At 38.0% G+C, this 17,465-nt stretch overlaps 1 protein-coding gene across 1 annotated transcript; it reads left to right on the top strand.

Moving 5' to 3' along the window:
* Nucleotides 1–4,808: 4,808 nt before the first annotated feature.
* On the top strand, nt 4,809–13,866 carry LOC149838410 (protein HOMOLOG OF MAMMALIAN LYST-INTERACTING PROTEIN 5-like). The gene is made up of 6 exons (XM_090006558.1): nt 4,809–5,125; nt 5,246–5,346; nt 8,779–8,888; nt 9,088–9,163; nt 9,378–9,518; nt 12,775–13,866. Exons 1-6 carry the CDS (start codon nt 5,032–5,034, stop codon nt 13,669–13,671), a joined length of 1,419 nt encoding a protein of 472 aa, XP_089862684.1. The 5' UTR covers nt 4,809–5,031; the 3' UTR covers nt 13,672–13,866.
* The last annotated feature ends 3,599 nt before the right edge of the window (nt 13,867–17,465 follow it).

Raw genomic sequence — 17,465 nt, 5'->3', positions numbered from 1 at the left:
ATGATTGTGTGGCTCTATATCAAAGATTTGATAAGTTTTGTGCCTGCAACTTGAAATGAGTTGCCCAAGTCATGTCTATAAAACTCACGCCATTGCACTTTTTGATGTGCTCCAAAAGCCACTGTATGAAAACGCCCCTACAACCAAGAGCTTATTTTATAATCTATTACCAATTCTCCCATTTGGTTTTAGAAAAGTTGGAACTTCTGGAAGAATCCATCTAACACATGCATTGACATAAGAGTTGTGCAACTGGCAGGAGGCAGTAACATCATAATGAGATATTATACTTGTTTACATTTCCTTTGTTATCCAAGTTAAGAGAAAACCCTACCATCTTCAACCGCACATATTGATAGGTCTTTAGTTGGTAAAACCCTTAAACTTCTCCTGCTTGCACCAGCTTCGACATCGCTTCCTATGGGTTTCAAACTCATGATGTCCTGTCATCTTAGCGACGATCACATGTAACCCCTACCATGGAGCCTTTATGGGTTACTTGGTTACATATGAAAGCTAAGATTTGTCTAGGAATTCACCTAAAATTAATTGAAACTAGGGTGTTCAATTAGACACTGATACAGTCTTGAAAATATTGCAACATTTTCAAAATAACACTTATTTTGAAAAATATCACAATATTAATACAATATTTACTCCAAACCTTAGTGCTAAAATTCAATACTCTCCAATATTATTTTTAGACTATACTATTTTTTGTTTATATTTTCTTGAGACCCGAGAAAATGGTCATTAGGGCTGGTCAAAACCAAAATTTAGATGGCCTGGGTCTGGGTCTGGTCAAGCTCAGCCTGCCACTTTCGCATGTCAGGCTTAAGCCCATCTTGGGACTGGCCAGCCACTCATTATCATCATCAAGCCTTATCCCAGTTATACAAAGTCGGCTGTTCATTCTTGTCTATCTATAGCTACTGCTTCAGTTATTTTATAATCCTTCGTGTCACCTCTCACAGTCTCTTTTTGAGTATTCAATGGTTTTATTCTTTTTTCCTTCTACTTGTATCGTGTCAACTTTTCTTAAGAAAGCCCTAAGAAATCCTAATACATGTTAGAATTATCTTAAACGATATTTATTTATTTTATTTTTTATTTGTCTGACTCCTAAAATCCAGCCACAGTTTTACAAAAAGAAAGCTGTACAATATTAATAACGGGGACGGAAACTATGAAACCAACAAAACCAAAAACGATACCAAAATCACCAGAGAGAGAGAGAGATGCAGTGAAGATTTGATTATACCAACGGGGCTCAGTGGTAGGAGTTGTTAGTGCACGTCACCTTGTGTTGGGACGTTGCAAGTTCAAATTCCAATGGTATGATGTATAACTGGTGGGATTTGCCTAACCCCAGCTTGCTTATAAAAAAAAATTATTATATATATTTTTTCCTTGGTTATCAATAAGAAGTATCATATTTTTTTATTTTTATTTACTCAGGCCGAGGCCCGACCTGGCCCGTTGCCCACCCCTACAGGTCAGCCACCATCCCTGTTAATGCTGGGATGAGACATGGCTCTAACCATATCCAAACCTAAGACTACACCAAGTGTCACTCATAATTGAAATGGGCCTGATCCATCCTTAACCAGAAAAGAAAAAGAAAAAAAGCTTAACAAAAAAGAAAATAAAGAAAAAGTACAGATTCAAGCGCAGTTCAAAATCAAGGCCTAAACCTGGTTCAACAGATCTCAAAACAGTCAATTCCTACAACTAAATTCTACACTTCAGACTACACAAGATAAATGGCATAAAAGAAAAACATTCTGCATTAAAATACATCCAAGAATCTGTGGTAAACCCATCAAGGGACAGCTTTGAGTTTCGGGAAAAGCTAAAAACAAGGAACTTTACACCCCAGCAGAACACAGGGTGTTGAACTGAACTGATGTACAGTGTCCTCTGCACATCAGTATTTTTACTAAAGGGGGTGGTATCAACAATAGCTTCCAATATTTTCTTCTCTTAGTTCACTTTCATCAACCCAAACAAAACTCTGCCGCCTAAGGAGCCCCTGCTCTTTATGATTCCTGCCCTCTCTGCTGTTCTCTAGTCCTCCATAATTCTAATTACTCTGCTCTCTCCTTCAACTGCAATCACATTTGATGGAAGATGAGAAAATTTCATGAGAATCAATTTGAACAGAACAAAATAATGTTGATAAACCTACAATACACAACATTTTGGATTAAACATCAAACAGCCTATAAGAAAGATATATATATACACACAAGTCACCGTGTTCTATCATCAAAGGCTTGGTTTAAGTTAATACAGGACAACATTATGTGTGTGTGTATGGTCCAATCTTAGAATCATTGTTCCACACACACAAGCTACTGGTGTATTAATAAAAAAGCAAAAAGTTTTAATAGTGAGAAACCTACAGTCAAGATACTTTTCAATGTAGTCCAAGTTATAATACTTTAGATATATATTTTCTGGAAAAAACAACCAAGAAAATATGAAGAAATAAACTGAAAACACCACATAATAAGAAGGTGCAGAAGGAACATGAGCAAGGAATCCACGTTAGTAGGAATTATCTCACAATGGAAGGAGCACTTATTGCCATGAAAGAAAGAAAATTGACATATTTTTCAACTTGATGCCCATAACATAAATGTTTAACAGATTATAGAAGATTGAAAATGAATCCCTTATCACATATCAACATCAAAGACTGCCATAATGCCACAAGCTAGGATGCCAAACACTTACCTCGTTGAAACTTGATGCAACAAGGACTGAAAAGTTCTTTCGACCCTCCAACCACATAGAATTCTCCACGATGGGAGCCCTTAGTGCACATGCCTCCATTTTCAGAGCTTACACTTAGAAGTAAATAAAAATGACATTTCTTTTGACGTTGTTGAGGCAGAGACTAAATTTCTCTTAAAAACAAAATTTGAATGACGTTTGTTGTTGTAACAAGGGCCTTCAAAAAAAATGAAGACTAATCGTATCAGCATGAGGTTTACGATGAATAGTACCATCTTTCTTGCCATAGAAATTCATCAAGACTTGGTGTGCACAATCCAAGCCGCAATTGCATTTACATAACAAGCTCCAATATCACCAACAAAGAGATAAAGGGCATGGTTTAGCTCCATGTCAAATTCGTGCACAAATAAAAAAGAAAACAAACATAATTACTGCATAAACAACAATCTCCAACCAAGAATACAGAAATCAGATTTCACAATTGTAATCAACCGCAATCATAGACATCAACTTCACTTGAGGAACACTAAATGAACACAGGGCAAACCAATTAATAATGAGACATGGAAAAGTTCCTGCACCCAAGAATGCCTTGGGATCAACAAACAAAATCCAGAAACATAACGGTCAGTCATGCTTTTCCATTGAACAATATTTTTGTTTTTTTTATTTTTTCCTTTCTTTTGAGATTATTTGTAAAATAATCCAATGCGATACTATGCAATTTTACCAGTATCTTAGGCCATCATGATCTATGTTACTTGTGCTTCTGCTCGTGCTGCTCCACCATGTTATGACCGTGATGGATGCACCGTCGGAGGTCGCCCACCCTCAAGCTCGACCACCGGTCTTGAGTTATGGGATTCAAGTACCGAAACACAGCAGCAGCCATGGTTGGGTGCTTTGGTTCTGTCTCTCTGACTGTCAAAACACCCATGATACCATACACAAATATGGGGTATAACTTTCTCGGGTTCGTGTTCGTGTTATGATCTGGGTCTGAGTATTTCTGAAATTGTAGACCTGTATGGATTAATGGGTTTGAGTTTGAATAGAAGATCAGTTATAAACAGTTCAAGTTTTAGACATACCCTTTTTTAAAATCGAGTCGAGAATTGAACTTATTTGATTCTGGTTTGGATTCGAGCATGAGTGTGACTGTAATTATGGATAAATATGAGTTAATTGACCATGAGGTGGGATCCCATGTGGTAAGCGGGGTCCTGTGCCAAGCTGAAGGCTCAGGTTCGAATCTGTCTGCCACATGGGGCTTAAGAGATATTTGGTAGCGGTCTGCCTCACCCAAGCTTGCCATTCAATTTTTTTTTTTGAATGGGGCTCCACTTGTCTGGTAGGAGCAGCTTGTGCACGTTGTGTTGGGGTGTTGCAAGTTCAAATCCCAATGGTATCGTTGTATAACGGGTAGGGCCGGGGTCTGCTTGCTTTTCAAAAAAAAAAAATGAGTTAATAATCACCTGTATATAACAAATCATGTATAAACATGTGGGGTTTTGAATAAAACTCATTCTTAACTGGGGTCCGGCTGATATTGTTCTTTTAACAACGGATTTGGATCAGCTTCGGTTATGGGTTGGTTTGGGCTTTGATCAATCTAAGTTGGAGTTGGGTATAAGATAAGTTTGGTTATAAACTGGATTGGAAATCAGATTAATTAAGGTAAAAATTGTGTAGGTATGACAGTGGTCGAGTACAAACAGGTTCAGATTTATATTTTTCTTGCCAAAAAGTTAGAACGTTAACAAGTAGGACTCGGGTCTGATCTAGGCATTACCATGTCAGATCTAATCAGACCCAGGGTTGGATTGGATCGGCTATAACCAAGTCTACAGTTCCAACTAGCGTAAAATTCGACATTCTACACATATTTGGATGCAAAACTGTATACAAAGTCCAGTTCCGGTTCTTAATCAGAACCTACTTTGGCTGCCGAATCCACTTAAACGAATTCGGATTTGGGTCAAATGGTAAGAAGGGGAAGGGCTGGGTGCATGTGGGGCCCAAGGTCGACTTTACCTCACCCCTAAGGATGGGAAACCAGCGGCTTCCTTCGTGTCTTCTCGTTTCCCTCCAAACACCGTTTTCTCCTTTCCCAAATCCGTTCGTCGTCGACTCGTCGCCCACAAGAGAGAGAGAGAGAGAGAGAGAGAGAGAGAGAGAGAGAGAGAGAGAGAAGTGCGCCGATTCGTCCTCCTCCTCCATCCCGAACACGCCCACCACCATCGGCATCAGAGGTTGAGAGAGGTCGTTGATCGCTGGTCGTGGAGAATAATGGGTAGCGATGTGGAGCCTGCAAAGCAACTCCTTCCTTACCTCCAGAGAGCCGATGAGTTGCAGAAACACGAGCCGCTCATCGCCTACTACTGTACTCCATTCTTATCCCTATCCTTTCTCTCTTTCTCTCCCTCTTTATTGGGGGATTTATGCGATTAGGTGTGTTTGGTTTCAATATGCAAAGAGGAATTGATCGTGATCGTCTTGGCAGGCCGTCTGTACGCGATGGAGTTGGGGCTGAAAATCCCGCGAAAGGAGCGAACCAAGACCACCGAAGCTCTCCTCGTCTCCCTCATGAACCAGCTCGAGAAGGTCAATTCCTCTTCTTTTTCTTATCCTTATCCTTCGTTTCAAGTAATACCTGGCCCGTGCTTCTTCGCTTATTGGCCGATTGCTTGCTCCAAACCGTCTAGCGGCGTTCTAGCAGAACGTGCCGCTGTGAGACCTCATTAGGCCCTGATTTCACAAATCTGATTAGGGTTTACTGTTTTTGTTTTGCCGATCCTTTTTTTTCCTTCATTCTTTCCTGTACTTTTTAATTAACGAATACGCTTATTGTTTTCGCATGATTGGCGATCGCATTTGTGCACTCATGCTCGTGAGTGATTGTTACGTGTGTGAGCGAATCAGCTGTAGCATCTGATTAATTTTGCGATTCTCGCTAAGCTCTAGGGATTGCAAGGGCTTCGGAAAAGTGCTGGTCCTCTTAGAGAATGGTTAATATGTTTCTCGCAGGTTGCATAGGACTAACTCTGTGATCCACTTGCATCTGCACACCCTATTCTTGACTGCCTCTTTTGGCTTTTGAAGCACCATCGCTTACTGCTGCTTTGTCAACTTCTTATAACTCTAAAAAAAGATATGTAGTAAAATCATGAGTGCATAATTTCCTTTTCGAAATCCTATGAGTAGGGATGCACGATCATAACTGAGCAGTCTCCACGTGTTCGAATCCTGCTGCAGCTACCCCCAGCATGGTCATCAAAACAGAAAAAGTAGTTGTTGAATAGCACTTAAAACCAGTGTCATCAGTATCGTAGGATCCGATGCGGTGTATAGCAGTATCGCTGGTCCATGCGATACTATATACTCCCCTGAATTGGAAAATGCAGCACATCAGCCTGTATAGTACGATACATGCCACACTTTTTTCACTTTTTTTGAGTCAAAAATTTTCAAGCAATTTATTTTGGATCATTTTCACTTTTAGTGACAACTTTTCATATAAATAAGATTTTAATAGAGTCCTATTCACTTATTTCATAAGCTATGTGAACAAAAAAATGGAAACTTCTTCTTAATTTGTTGTGATTTGTGAAGACAAGAAAGAAGAGAAGAGAAATATTATTATGGAAGAGCACACATTATTCAACTCTTGTGCTTATTGTAATTAGTGAAACTAATTAATGGAGACATTATGAAACTTCTCTTTTTTAATGTTTGCTACTTAGAAATGACATTATTTTCTTCTTTTTTTACTTTACTCTTTTGATATATGTAACAAATACATTGTTATAACATCATAATTATAGCTTTTATATTTGATAATTGTTACATATTTATTCATGCTCAATTTTCATAATTAAGTTTACTTAATACTGTAGTTTGACTAAAATGTGTTTTAATTATCTTCGTGGTAGATTTTTAAATTTTTTAGTTATTTTAAATTTTATTTTATTTCTGTATTATGTTTATAATTTGTTTACTCAAAACTTTTTGCTTTTGTTTATTATGTAATGTGACTCTTTAATAGTAAACCTTTTGTTAGTTGTTAGTTTGTTACATTATCGTTCCATTCACATGTTATAGTATTACATGTGTATGTTTAATTGTTCGTAATACTTAAATTTGATTTATTTTTCTATTTTTTCTGAAATTTTGGATATTTTCTGATTTTTTGCATTTTTTATGATTTTTAAAATGATTTTTTTTGCATCTTACAGTACGATACAATACACCCGTGTCACTAGCCCTTCTGATACGATAATTACAACATTGCTTAAAACATGAACACCATGGTAAGTTTGCATCTTGACCATATGTCATCCTATTGAAATGGAAAAGATCTAAGCCTTGACATTTTAATAGGTGAAGAATAAGAGAAAAGTTTTGAGAGAGATTAAATGGCCTTTATGACTTCAGACTTCTTGCATGAGGTGCTGTGCACAATCATATTATTCAAAATAATAATTAATTGGGTTAATTAAGGGAATACCATTCAATACATGATTGATATTAAAACCATAGTCACAATTCTCGTTATTGGGATTTTCTCGGCAAAGGAAAATCTCATGATTAAATTAAAAAAGTTGTTTCTGAGGACTATGTCGGTAAAATTCTGAAAATATATAAAAATATGGGAAACATTAAAAATATAGAGATATATAAAACATATAAACAGCATGTTAATAATGTTATAATATCATGATAAAAATATGATATTTTATAAAATATCGATTTTTTTGGGTATTATATTGGCATTTGAAAATCTCACAATAAAATTGCAAGATCTTCAAAAAATAGCTGTTATTTGTGACTATGATTAAAGATAATGTAAATTATGATTTAGCCATTAGGAGATCGATCACCTTTCTACGTTGAACTGATGGCCATTTTGAGTTAGATTGCGTTACATCCTGTAGAAGTTGGGATGTTACAAATACAAATCCTGATAAATGCCCTATTCCTTGTTGATGTTCTATACTGAAGATGATAGGCTATAGGTTTTTTGTCCCCTTTTATATTTGTGAGGCTTTTATCAAGTCCATTTGCTGAGGGCATGCATGCAGTCAAACCTGTTGTGTGATGCATGCATGAGTTTATACCAGGGTTACCGGAAGCGCCTAGCTAAAAGGGGAAGCGCGCTTCCCCGAAGCGCGCTTCCGAAGCGCGAAACGTCGCGCTTCCGAAGTGTGGGGGGGGAAGCGTCCCCCTTTTTTGGGAAGTGCACTTCCCTTTAATGGGGGACGTGTTTCCCTTTAATGGGGGACGCGCTTCCCTTTAATGGGAAGCATGCTTCCCATCACGCTTCCCCCACGCTTCCCCTGTTTTTTTCAAATTTTTGTATTTTTTATTTTTTATTTTTATTTTTTTTCGCTTCCCCCTCGCTTCCAAGACGCTTCCTAGGTCGCTTCCGAGACGCTTCCCGAATCGGTCCTAAGTGGTCCCACGCTTCCCCGCTTCCTAAAATTTTGAAAGTGCCTCGCTTCCCGCTCCCGCTCCCGCTTCCCGTATCGCCTCCCGCTTCCCGTATCGCTTCCCGCTTCCTCAACTGGCAACCGTGGTTTATACATTTGGCTAGATGATAGAGTATCTTTTCATGTTTGTATTACAAAAACAATTATCAATTGCAATTCACATGTGGTCTGGCAGTTATACATAATGTTGGTGATTGACTTAAGCTCTTTCATTTCATTCACCGTTTAAGTTGATATGATCCTATGATAAGCATGAACCTCTTTGGTGGATCATAATTACAATACATCTCTGAATGTATGAGTGCTATCACTCTGCATAACTTTTTCCTCTTTTTTTTTTGATGGATTGGTGTGTCTTTTGATCATTAATTAATGGTCGGGACTGCAAAATTATTTTGTGTACTGGATCAAGGTACCACCACGGTTGTTGAGAGCTTGAGCAAACTAAACATAACTGATACCAGTTTCTCTTTTACCTTGCTAACTTATATAATGATTCTGGTTGTATCTTTGCTAACCATTGCATATTTTTGTGACCATTTCACAGGATAAGAAGTCAATAACACTTGGTCCTGAAGACCATCTTCATGTTGAAGGCTTTGCTTTGAACGTGTTTGCAAAGGCTGATAAGCAAGATCGAGCTGGACGAGCTGACCTGTATAGCATCATCTTAGTCTTACTTTAGTTTGAAAATCAATGTGATAACAAGGACGAGAAAGTTGCACTATCTTGATTGTGGAAGCCTTTTGTTTGAATTTCACCAGGGGCTATCTATTCATCAAGAAGAAGAAAAAGAAAAATAATAGTTCATTAGCAGAAAGTTGCATTTTATTGATTGCTGTCTTTGTTGATCCAGGAATACAGCAAAGACTTTCTATGCAGCTATCATATTTTTTGAGATACTTAGACAGTTTGGTGATCTCCAGCCTGATGTGAGTTCATTATCACTGAATACATGGTTTTTACTAATCTAAGACTCTACAGTACATTTTTTAATCAATGTGAATGCCCTCTTTTTTTCTCCCATTTTTATTTTTCTTTAATTTGTGTGTACGGATATGTGTATCACTTATGGTTTGGATTCACCAGGTGTATAAGAAATTACTCCAGTTCAAAACAATTTTTTGTTTCTTGTATCTCTGACAGATTGAGCAAAAGCTGAAGTATGCTGCTTGGAAGGCTGCAGATATCAGAAAAGCTCTGAAGGAAGGTCGAAAGCCTGAACCGGGTCCTCCAGGTGGTGATAATGACTTGTCGCTTCCCTCTATTGCTTCAACCACCATAAATGTATGTTTCTTGCATTTTAGAGACATCTTATGATTTTATGTATTGACTTTCTTGGAAAACATGTAAAGATGATGATTGCATCATGTTTCTTGTAAACCCTCCGGGCTTCAGATAACATATGCAGGCTTGGGTCAATAAGACCTAAGTTGTGCTCTAGCTTGGTTTGACCTTTGATTGAGTTTTATCTGCCCCTCTCAACCTCTGGTGAGCCAATATGTAACCGGTTTAAACTACTTTTAGAAGTTTTGACTCATAGGATTGGGCAAGACAATCCTTTCTAACGCCTTTAAGGGATGTGCATCGAGGGTGAAACGTATGCTCCGTCCCTCATTATTTCCCCTAAGGATGGAGGAAGGAAACAGCGGCACAAAGCATACTTTCTGCCATGAATGACGTGGAAAGTATGTCTTTGAAGTTTGAACTCATCATTTCCCTTCTTATCTTGGCCTAGAGGTCAAGATAGGAAATGGAATTAGGGGACAACATAATTTACACCCCATTTCCCTCTAAAAAATTTTTTTACACCCCATTTATGCATTTAAACCAGTAAGTTGATGGTTTTGCTCGGATTGTTTCTCACCTATGTCACATGGATATGGATGTGAGAACAGGACACGATGCAGATACACTTGATACAAATGGCAGTTGTAAAAAGATCAGGACATGGGGACACGGCCGTGTGTGTGTGTGTGTGTGGCTATGTTCCCTTGTTCTAATTTTTTACAACTGCGATCTTGTACCAAGATTATCTGCTTCTTGTCTTGTTCCCCATTATAATTAAAAACATTAATGTCATCTCAAGTGCAAACTCGTTTTAATTAAAAACATCAAATAATAAACTTAAATTGAAATGTAATGTTATTGATGACAAATTTTAAAAAGAAAAAGAATACAAGTTACAAGTGAATACAAAGTTGTGAAGATAATAAAAGGAAATAGATAAAATTAGTGTTGATAGTGTCTGACAGTGGTTTGATTGTATTCATGTCATGTCATGTCGACACAGGATACACATGTTAAAGTGAAGTGTCCATCTAACATAGGTTTTCACATACTACCTTGGGTCTAATGTAGACCCAAGAAATAAAGGATTGGCAAAAACCCATTAAGGTAAGACTTTATCTTTTTTCTTTTCTTTTGGCGGGGCCCGAATAAGACAACCAAATAGTCTATCTGTGGTTCCTTCTCTTTGTTGGCTAAATGCTTCCTTCCATCCTGTTCTGCAGGTTTGGCTTCTTCACACTCGCCATTGGATTTCTGTGCTCTAGATGATCTCTAGTCCTTAGATGATTTCTCTAATACCTGCCAAAGTTCTTGATCAGTGTTTCTCTGCCATTGATGCAGACACACTAATCCAAGTTTTTTCTTAAAAAAAAAAAACTAAGCAAAGATTCAGTTAGTGATGTCCAGCTACACTTGATGTCAGCTTGTTTGTCTACTCAACATAGGTTTTTTTCTTCCCCCCCCCCCCCCCCCCCCTAATTTGAATGAGTTGATGGACAGGTTTTAGGCTTGACCATTTTACCAGCCTCTGGCTGTTTAATTGTGAATTGTTTGCAAGGTCAAAATGCAAGTGTAATCACAAAATAGAATGGTAAACTGCTGGAGTCTAATCTGTTATGAGATTGATGTTTGCTGGTATGAAGAATACAGGTCGGGATAGAACTTGTTTTGGCAATGATTGAGAGCTCCTCTGAATGTACATGCACTTTTTCTTGATCACAAATTTTCCGAAAAAGGTATCACTTTTCAGGTTATCAACTTCATACCTAGTGGGCCAGAGGATACCTAGCTTAGAATGGATGTACATATATATATATATATATATATATATATATAGAGAGAGAGAGAGAGAGAGAGAGGAACTAGCTGCCTACCTCAAGTGAAAGGGGGTTTCCAAGTTGTTTTTCCCAAATCTGACTGCACAGATGTGTTTGGCATGGACGATTTGTTAGGCATCGACACTTGGATTGTATTTTTTCTATAAAAAAATATGATTTTTTAAGCCTTGAATATTTATGATATTTATAAAAAATTTACACCGTTGATTTTGGAACCTTATAATAACTTACCTGCGCGTCGGAATCGAATAATGCAAGTGTCCATTCCTATAAAATCGAACACATGGAACACATCTGTATAGTCAGATTTGAGAAAAACATGGAAAAGAACCTTTCAAATGCCCCATAGGCACGGATTGGTGTAGGCAGCTACTATATATATATATATAATACATGCTAAATGGGCATGGTTTTAAATGAAATATGCTATTGGATTTTCGGGATTTTTTCGAAAATCTGACCGTACATATATGATCTATATGCTTGTTTTTATAGGAATCAGTTCTTGGAGCATTTGATTCTGATGCATGGATAGGTTTTTATAAGGTTTTAAAAATCAACGACCTACAATTTTCATAAATTTTCAAGGCTCCAAATACCATTTTTTCCATCCAAAATGCGTGATCTAAGTGTTGATTTCTAGTAAATCAATCATACTGAACACATCTGTATGGTCAAAATTTAGAAAAAATACCGGAAATCCAATAAAATGATTCATTTAGCACCGTGCCATATTTAGCACGGATGTATTACCCTATGTATATGTATGCATATTTGTACGATTGTGTGCATTCAAAACTCTTAGTCTTAAGCAATGAAGCATGAATATTGTCTTCAATGCAAATTCTTAAACATTATTTCTAAATCATTATTATTAAAAATATTAAACAATAAATCTGAGCAGAAAAAATAAATTGTAATTTTATCAATGTCAAATTTAAAGGAAAAACATGAATAAATACAAAATAAACAATCAAGATCACAAAAAGAAATAGGTAAAGTTAAGTCATGGTATTTACTGCATCCAACACTGTTTGGCTGTGTCCATGGGGTGTCATATGGTGTGTTTCAGATGTTGTATCATGTTGACACAATGGGTGAAATGTCCATGTGAGATGGGTCCTGGGCTAGCAAAGGCTTGGGACTTTTCCGAGGCCCATTAGGATCTAATAGGTGTGACCATGTTTCCACCCAACTTCAATAATCTAGAACCCCCCTGCAAATTTTAGGGGCTTTTTCCTTTGGTTATAAATCAAGCTTGATTTATAAGGTAGACCATTCTTATACTTGAATGAATAATGTTATGGATGTTATACAGATGATTTGTCTTTTGTTTCTTGAATTATTTGTATCTTTTTGCAATAAAATTGAAGGTTCATGCTTTCAGGCCTCAGCAGTGGCTAATTATTCTGCAGGATTCTGGACATGTTGATGCCTTTCCTGCAAACCAGCCAAGACAGGATACATCATCCACATTCCCAGATAACTACAAGCAACCTCCTCCCTCACGGACAATATCTTTCACATCTCCTGCTGCTGATTATCCTTCGTCTGTTCATATGAGTCAGTCAAGACAGGATACATCATCCACATATCAAGAAAACTATAAGCAACCTCCTCCTCCCTCACACTCATCGTCTTTCACATATACTACTGATTACCCTTCATCTGTTGATACACCTCTGCCAAGACAGGATACACCGTCCACATACCCAGATAGCTACAAGCAACCTCCTCCTTCACACTCACCGTCTTTCACATATCCTACTGCTGAGTACCCTTCATCTGCCGATTACCATTCTTCTGCAAACATTGGTGGGAACTTGTCATATCCACAACCTTACCATCAGCCCCTTCCACAAGAACACCACGAGCCACCACCTACGCAACAGCACTATCCTTCTCATGACATGACTGGTTCTTATTACTATGGTTCCCAATCTTATCCAAATATTAACGACAAGAATCCAGCGACAGCGCCTGCTCCATATGCTACTTATGATCAAGGTGTTGATGCTGGCCATGTCAGTGCATCATATATGCAGCAGCCTGACCCTCGTGTTCAAGACTTATCTCACAATCCTGGAAGCAGGAATGGAACCTACACAGAGAAACCACAACCACAACCACAACCTGCTGCAGCTTTCACGTATGATTGCAATTATCAGCCACCACCTGAGAAGATAGCTGAGGCCCATAAGGCTGCTAGATTTGCTGTTGGAGCTCTTGCATTTGATGATGTTCCTGTTGCAGTCGATTTCCTCCGGAGATCTCTTGAATTGTTGACTGACCCATCTGCCACAACTCACTGAGTCTTTGTATTGGCGTTGCAGTTGTTTTGTAAATTGCCAGTCTTGAACAGCTTTCTGGAGTGAAAAAACAAAAAGAATAAAATATCAGGTACATTTTTAACAAATGCAATCGTTCCATTTTGTTGTACAGTTTGACTGCTTTTATTGTGGAAGTTTTATGAAGGTAGGGTGCGATGCATGAATGACACTTGTTAATGAAGTGTGGTGGTCTGGTGCTATTTTGATTTCTTTTCTAAGAACTAAATGAAGAAATTTTCATTGTAATGCTATTTTTTATTCTTTTTGGATTTTTATTGTGCATGCACACGCCCATGCGCACAAAAAGAGAGAGAGAGAGAGAGAGAGAGAGTATCCAAATTTTGGAGAAGGTTGAGTTCTGAAATTTGTTCTTCCCTCTTTTGTTTTCTTTTTCAATGTATAAATTAAGGACATTTATAAAGGAAACCAAAAATTTTGAAATGCCTAGTCATCTTTCTCCTGTGGTTATCATCATAAGATGGAATTCTTGGTGAGATGTGGGCCTTGCATCATTTTATGACCGGTCAGATAATATACAGTGTTCATTCTTCAGGATTTGGGTTGGCAATCTTCATAGTTCGTGTTTGGGAACTTGTGAATATTATCATGGAGTGCAGGACCGTACCAAGCCAGTTTGGAATTCAATTCCCCTTGTGTCTTTAGGCTTTTATTGGTCTTGTTGGTGACTATATATTCCATCTGACTCAGATTGCATATATACAGTGTTCATTCTTCAGGCTTTGGGTTGGCAATCTTCATAGTTCGTGTTTGGGAACTTGTGAATATTATCATGGAGTGCAGGACCGTACCAAGCCAGTTTGGAATTCAATTCCCCTTGTGTCTTTAGGCTTTTATTGGTCTTGTTGGTGACTATATATTCCATCTGACTCAGATTGCATATATACAGTGTTCATTCTTCAGGCTTTGGGTTGGCAATCTTCATAGTTCATGTTTGGGAACGTGTGAATATTATCATGGAGTGCAGGGCCGTACCAAGCCAGTTTGGAATTCGATTCCCGTGTGTCTTTAGGCTTTTATTGGTCTTGTTGCTGACTGTAGGTTGATATGGAAGATCAGGCTAAGGCTTAGTCGGCGTGGATCATCTGTTTGGCTGCCCTACCCCAAGGCTCTCTTTGACCAATAAGACAGGTTCGACTAGTCAAGTTTTTTTCCGTCTATTGTCCAAGCGATGAGAGAACCATAGTTAAAAATATAGTTTGGGATTTTGAAAAGCTTATGATATTATCGCGATGTAAGTTGATAATATCGTGTGATTTTCAAAATCTTACCTTTCTAAATATTACATGATAATATCACGATGTTATTGTGATTTTATTACGAATAATACAACTGTTTATAACAGGGCTCTTTTGTATTTTAACTCGTAAATCACCTAGAAGAGCCGTGCTTGTGTTATGTGAGCATTACCAAGAACAATGTGGACAAAATGGAGGGGGGTGGTCTATTAAATAGAGAAGTTAGAGGCTTGGGGTTAAAATTTGGTCAGCTTAACATGAAGTTTATATGAGTTTTTTTTTTGTTTCATTTTTCTTTAAATTTTTGTATCGTTTTTCATGAAACTAACCTTATATATGTTATCTACATCACTTGGCTAGTGAGAATAGGCTGACACATAGGTACAATTTTAGGAGTTTTAAAAAATCAATGGCCTAAGATGTGCAAATATCTTCTTGGCTCATAAAATCATGTATCCAAGAGTCAGTTCTAGGCATTTTGAATTTCATTTATAAGGTCCCATTGGGTTGACATGACCTGTGCTTAGGATTTCTAGCTCATTCAGTCAGGTCTACGTGACCAAGCATTACCCCCCTCTTTATCCCCATTGATATGACTACTCCCTTGTGCGGTTTGCTAAATAACATACCATCTTATCAGCCTCGTTGCTGCACATTTATAATGGTTTATATTTTTCATACGTTAGCATTTTTTTTTTTGTTTTTTATAAAAACATGATTTTTGAAAATCTTTCAAGACATTCCCTTGCCAAGATTTCAAGATGACATCTGTGACACTAGAAAGAACTTAGTATATATTTATCAAAACCTAGATTATGTCCTTGGTATGGATTACATTTAGCATGTTATACTTACCAATCGGATAAATGTATTCACATTTAATATCTATAACCAGAAACCTATAGTCCAAACTGTACTAACACATAAGGATGCTTCCAAGTCAATTCCCCAAGGCATGAACCATTTTAAACTCAGTTGCCTATGTAGGTCACCCGCCATTTAAATCTTGTCAAACCAAGGTCTGTGCTTCGTGTTTTACTGGACGGATTGAAGTGAAAGGATGTGTAGGTGGATTTTCTTCCTATAAGTTGCTAATCCTGAAAAAAAAAGGTTGCTAACCTATGGATAAACACCATGAAACTACCACCCCACCACACAAATATCAATGAAAGGTGGAGTTAGGTAGAGTGGTGTCATGGAAGTGAGCCATTTCATCAAATGATGACTCCAAACTCCATAGGGTTAGGGTTTAGTGATAAATAAGGTCTGATTAGAATCTGGATCAGCCCCGAAGGGTCTGATTAGTATATGGAGCCGCGTATGGTATGTGAAATTTCATACCAGACCCAAGTCCGACCTAAGTTCCGATTAAGATCCATGTTTTTTTTTTCAATGTAAAAGAGATAAAAGATATTGTTTTATACGGTATGGACTGGGTCTAGTTCATTTAATCATTGTAGGACCTGAGTATGGTTTTCTCTGTGGTGAGCCTGATCAAACCCGGGTCTGAAACCTGGTACCTGTACCTCAAAGTCAGATCAGGGTTCGGACCTACCAAAGTCCAAACCAGATCTGACCCCCGTCGACACCTCTAGCAAAACCCAAGTAAGAATGACTCTTTCCTTTTTGCATTTATTCTTCCTCCCCAACACCCCCCACACCTCCAAGTAGGGATGGCAGTGGACCGGGGCGGGGGACAAGGTCTCCACCCCCCCCCCCCCCCCCTCCGTCTCTAAAATGTAACCTTCATCCCCGGTCCACCCCCATGACAGGGGAGACTTTGGACCTCCACCCCCGCCCCGTCTCAACATTCTAATCCCCGCCCCGTCCCCGTCTGAATGCCTACACATGGAAAATTGGAAATATGTTTCATAGCTAAAACACTTTGCACAGTCACAAGAAATGTGTTCCCTTTACATGGGAAACTTGCTTTTCCGTTGCATGGAAAATACATTTCCGTTTGTATGGGGGAAACATTTTTCTCCAAAATTTCTTAGAATTTCCCAAACATTTCAGAAATGATGCATTCAACATTCAAAAAAGGGTTTCATGAGAAAAGTTGCATCAAAGGCATTAAAAGTAAATATGGAAACTGCTCCATCAAATAGCGTGCCAAGGAACAGTGAAAATTGCACTGACCAAATATTCCAAGAGATAATAATCCAATCTATTAAAGAACAATTTTCAATTTGACCAAGACAATGCCCATGGATGCAAGGGACAAAAGTTTGATGCTGAGTAAAGAAGATATCCTAAAGTACAATAAACAAAAATAAAAAAAGAAATCAATTCAAAGTGCAAACCTTCTTAAGCTTCTGTAGAATGGATTCTTCATAAGCATGGAACCCAGCACCAACAAGATTGGAAAGCTTTGAAAGATTATCAACCTCGTCTGACTTCTTCTCAAAAGTGCTCAATGAAACAGTTGCAATAGGGCAAAGAGAGCGAACACACAAAGCGTTTAAATCATCAAAGCAAGAAAGGAAAAAGAAAAGAGGGAGCAGATGGCACCACAGAGGA

Source organism: Nuphar pumila, chromosome 5, assembly GCF_984573655.1.
Source record: "Nuphar pumila chromosome 5, dmNupPumi1.hap1.1, whole genome shotgun sequence".
Lineage (NCBI taxonomy): Eukaryota > Viridiplantae > Streptophyta > Magnoliopsida > Nymphaeales > Nymphaeaceae > Nuphar > Nuphar pumila.
This window is presented reverse-complemented; position numbering and strand designations above follow the sequence as displayed.

Coding starts and splice junctions, on each gene's coding strand:
- LOC149838410 (XM_090006558.1), top strand. CDS start 5,032: ATGGGTAGCGATGTGGAGCCTGCAAAGCAACTCCTTCCTTACCTCCAG. Junction 5,347..8,778: donor TCATGAACCAGCTCGAGAAG/GTCAATTCCTCT, acceptor ACCATTTCACAG/GATAAGAAGTCAATAACACT. Junction 9,164..9,377: donor TTGGTGATCTCCAGCCTGAT/GTGAGTTCATTA, acceptor TATCTCTGACAG/ATTGAGCAAAAGCTGAAGTA.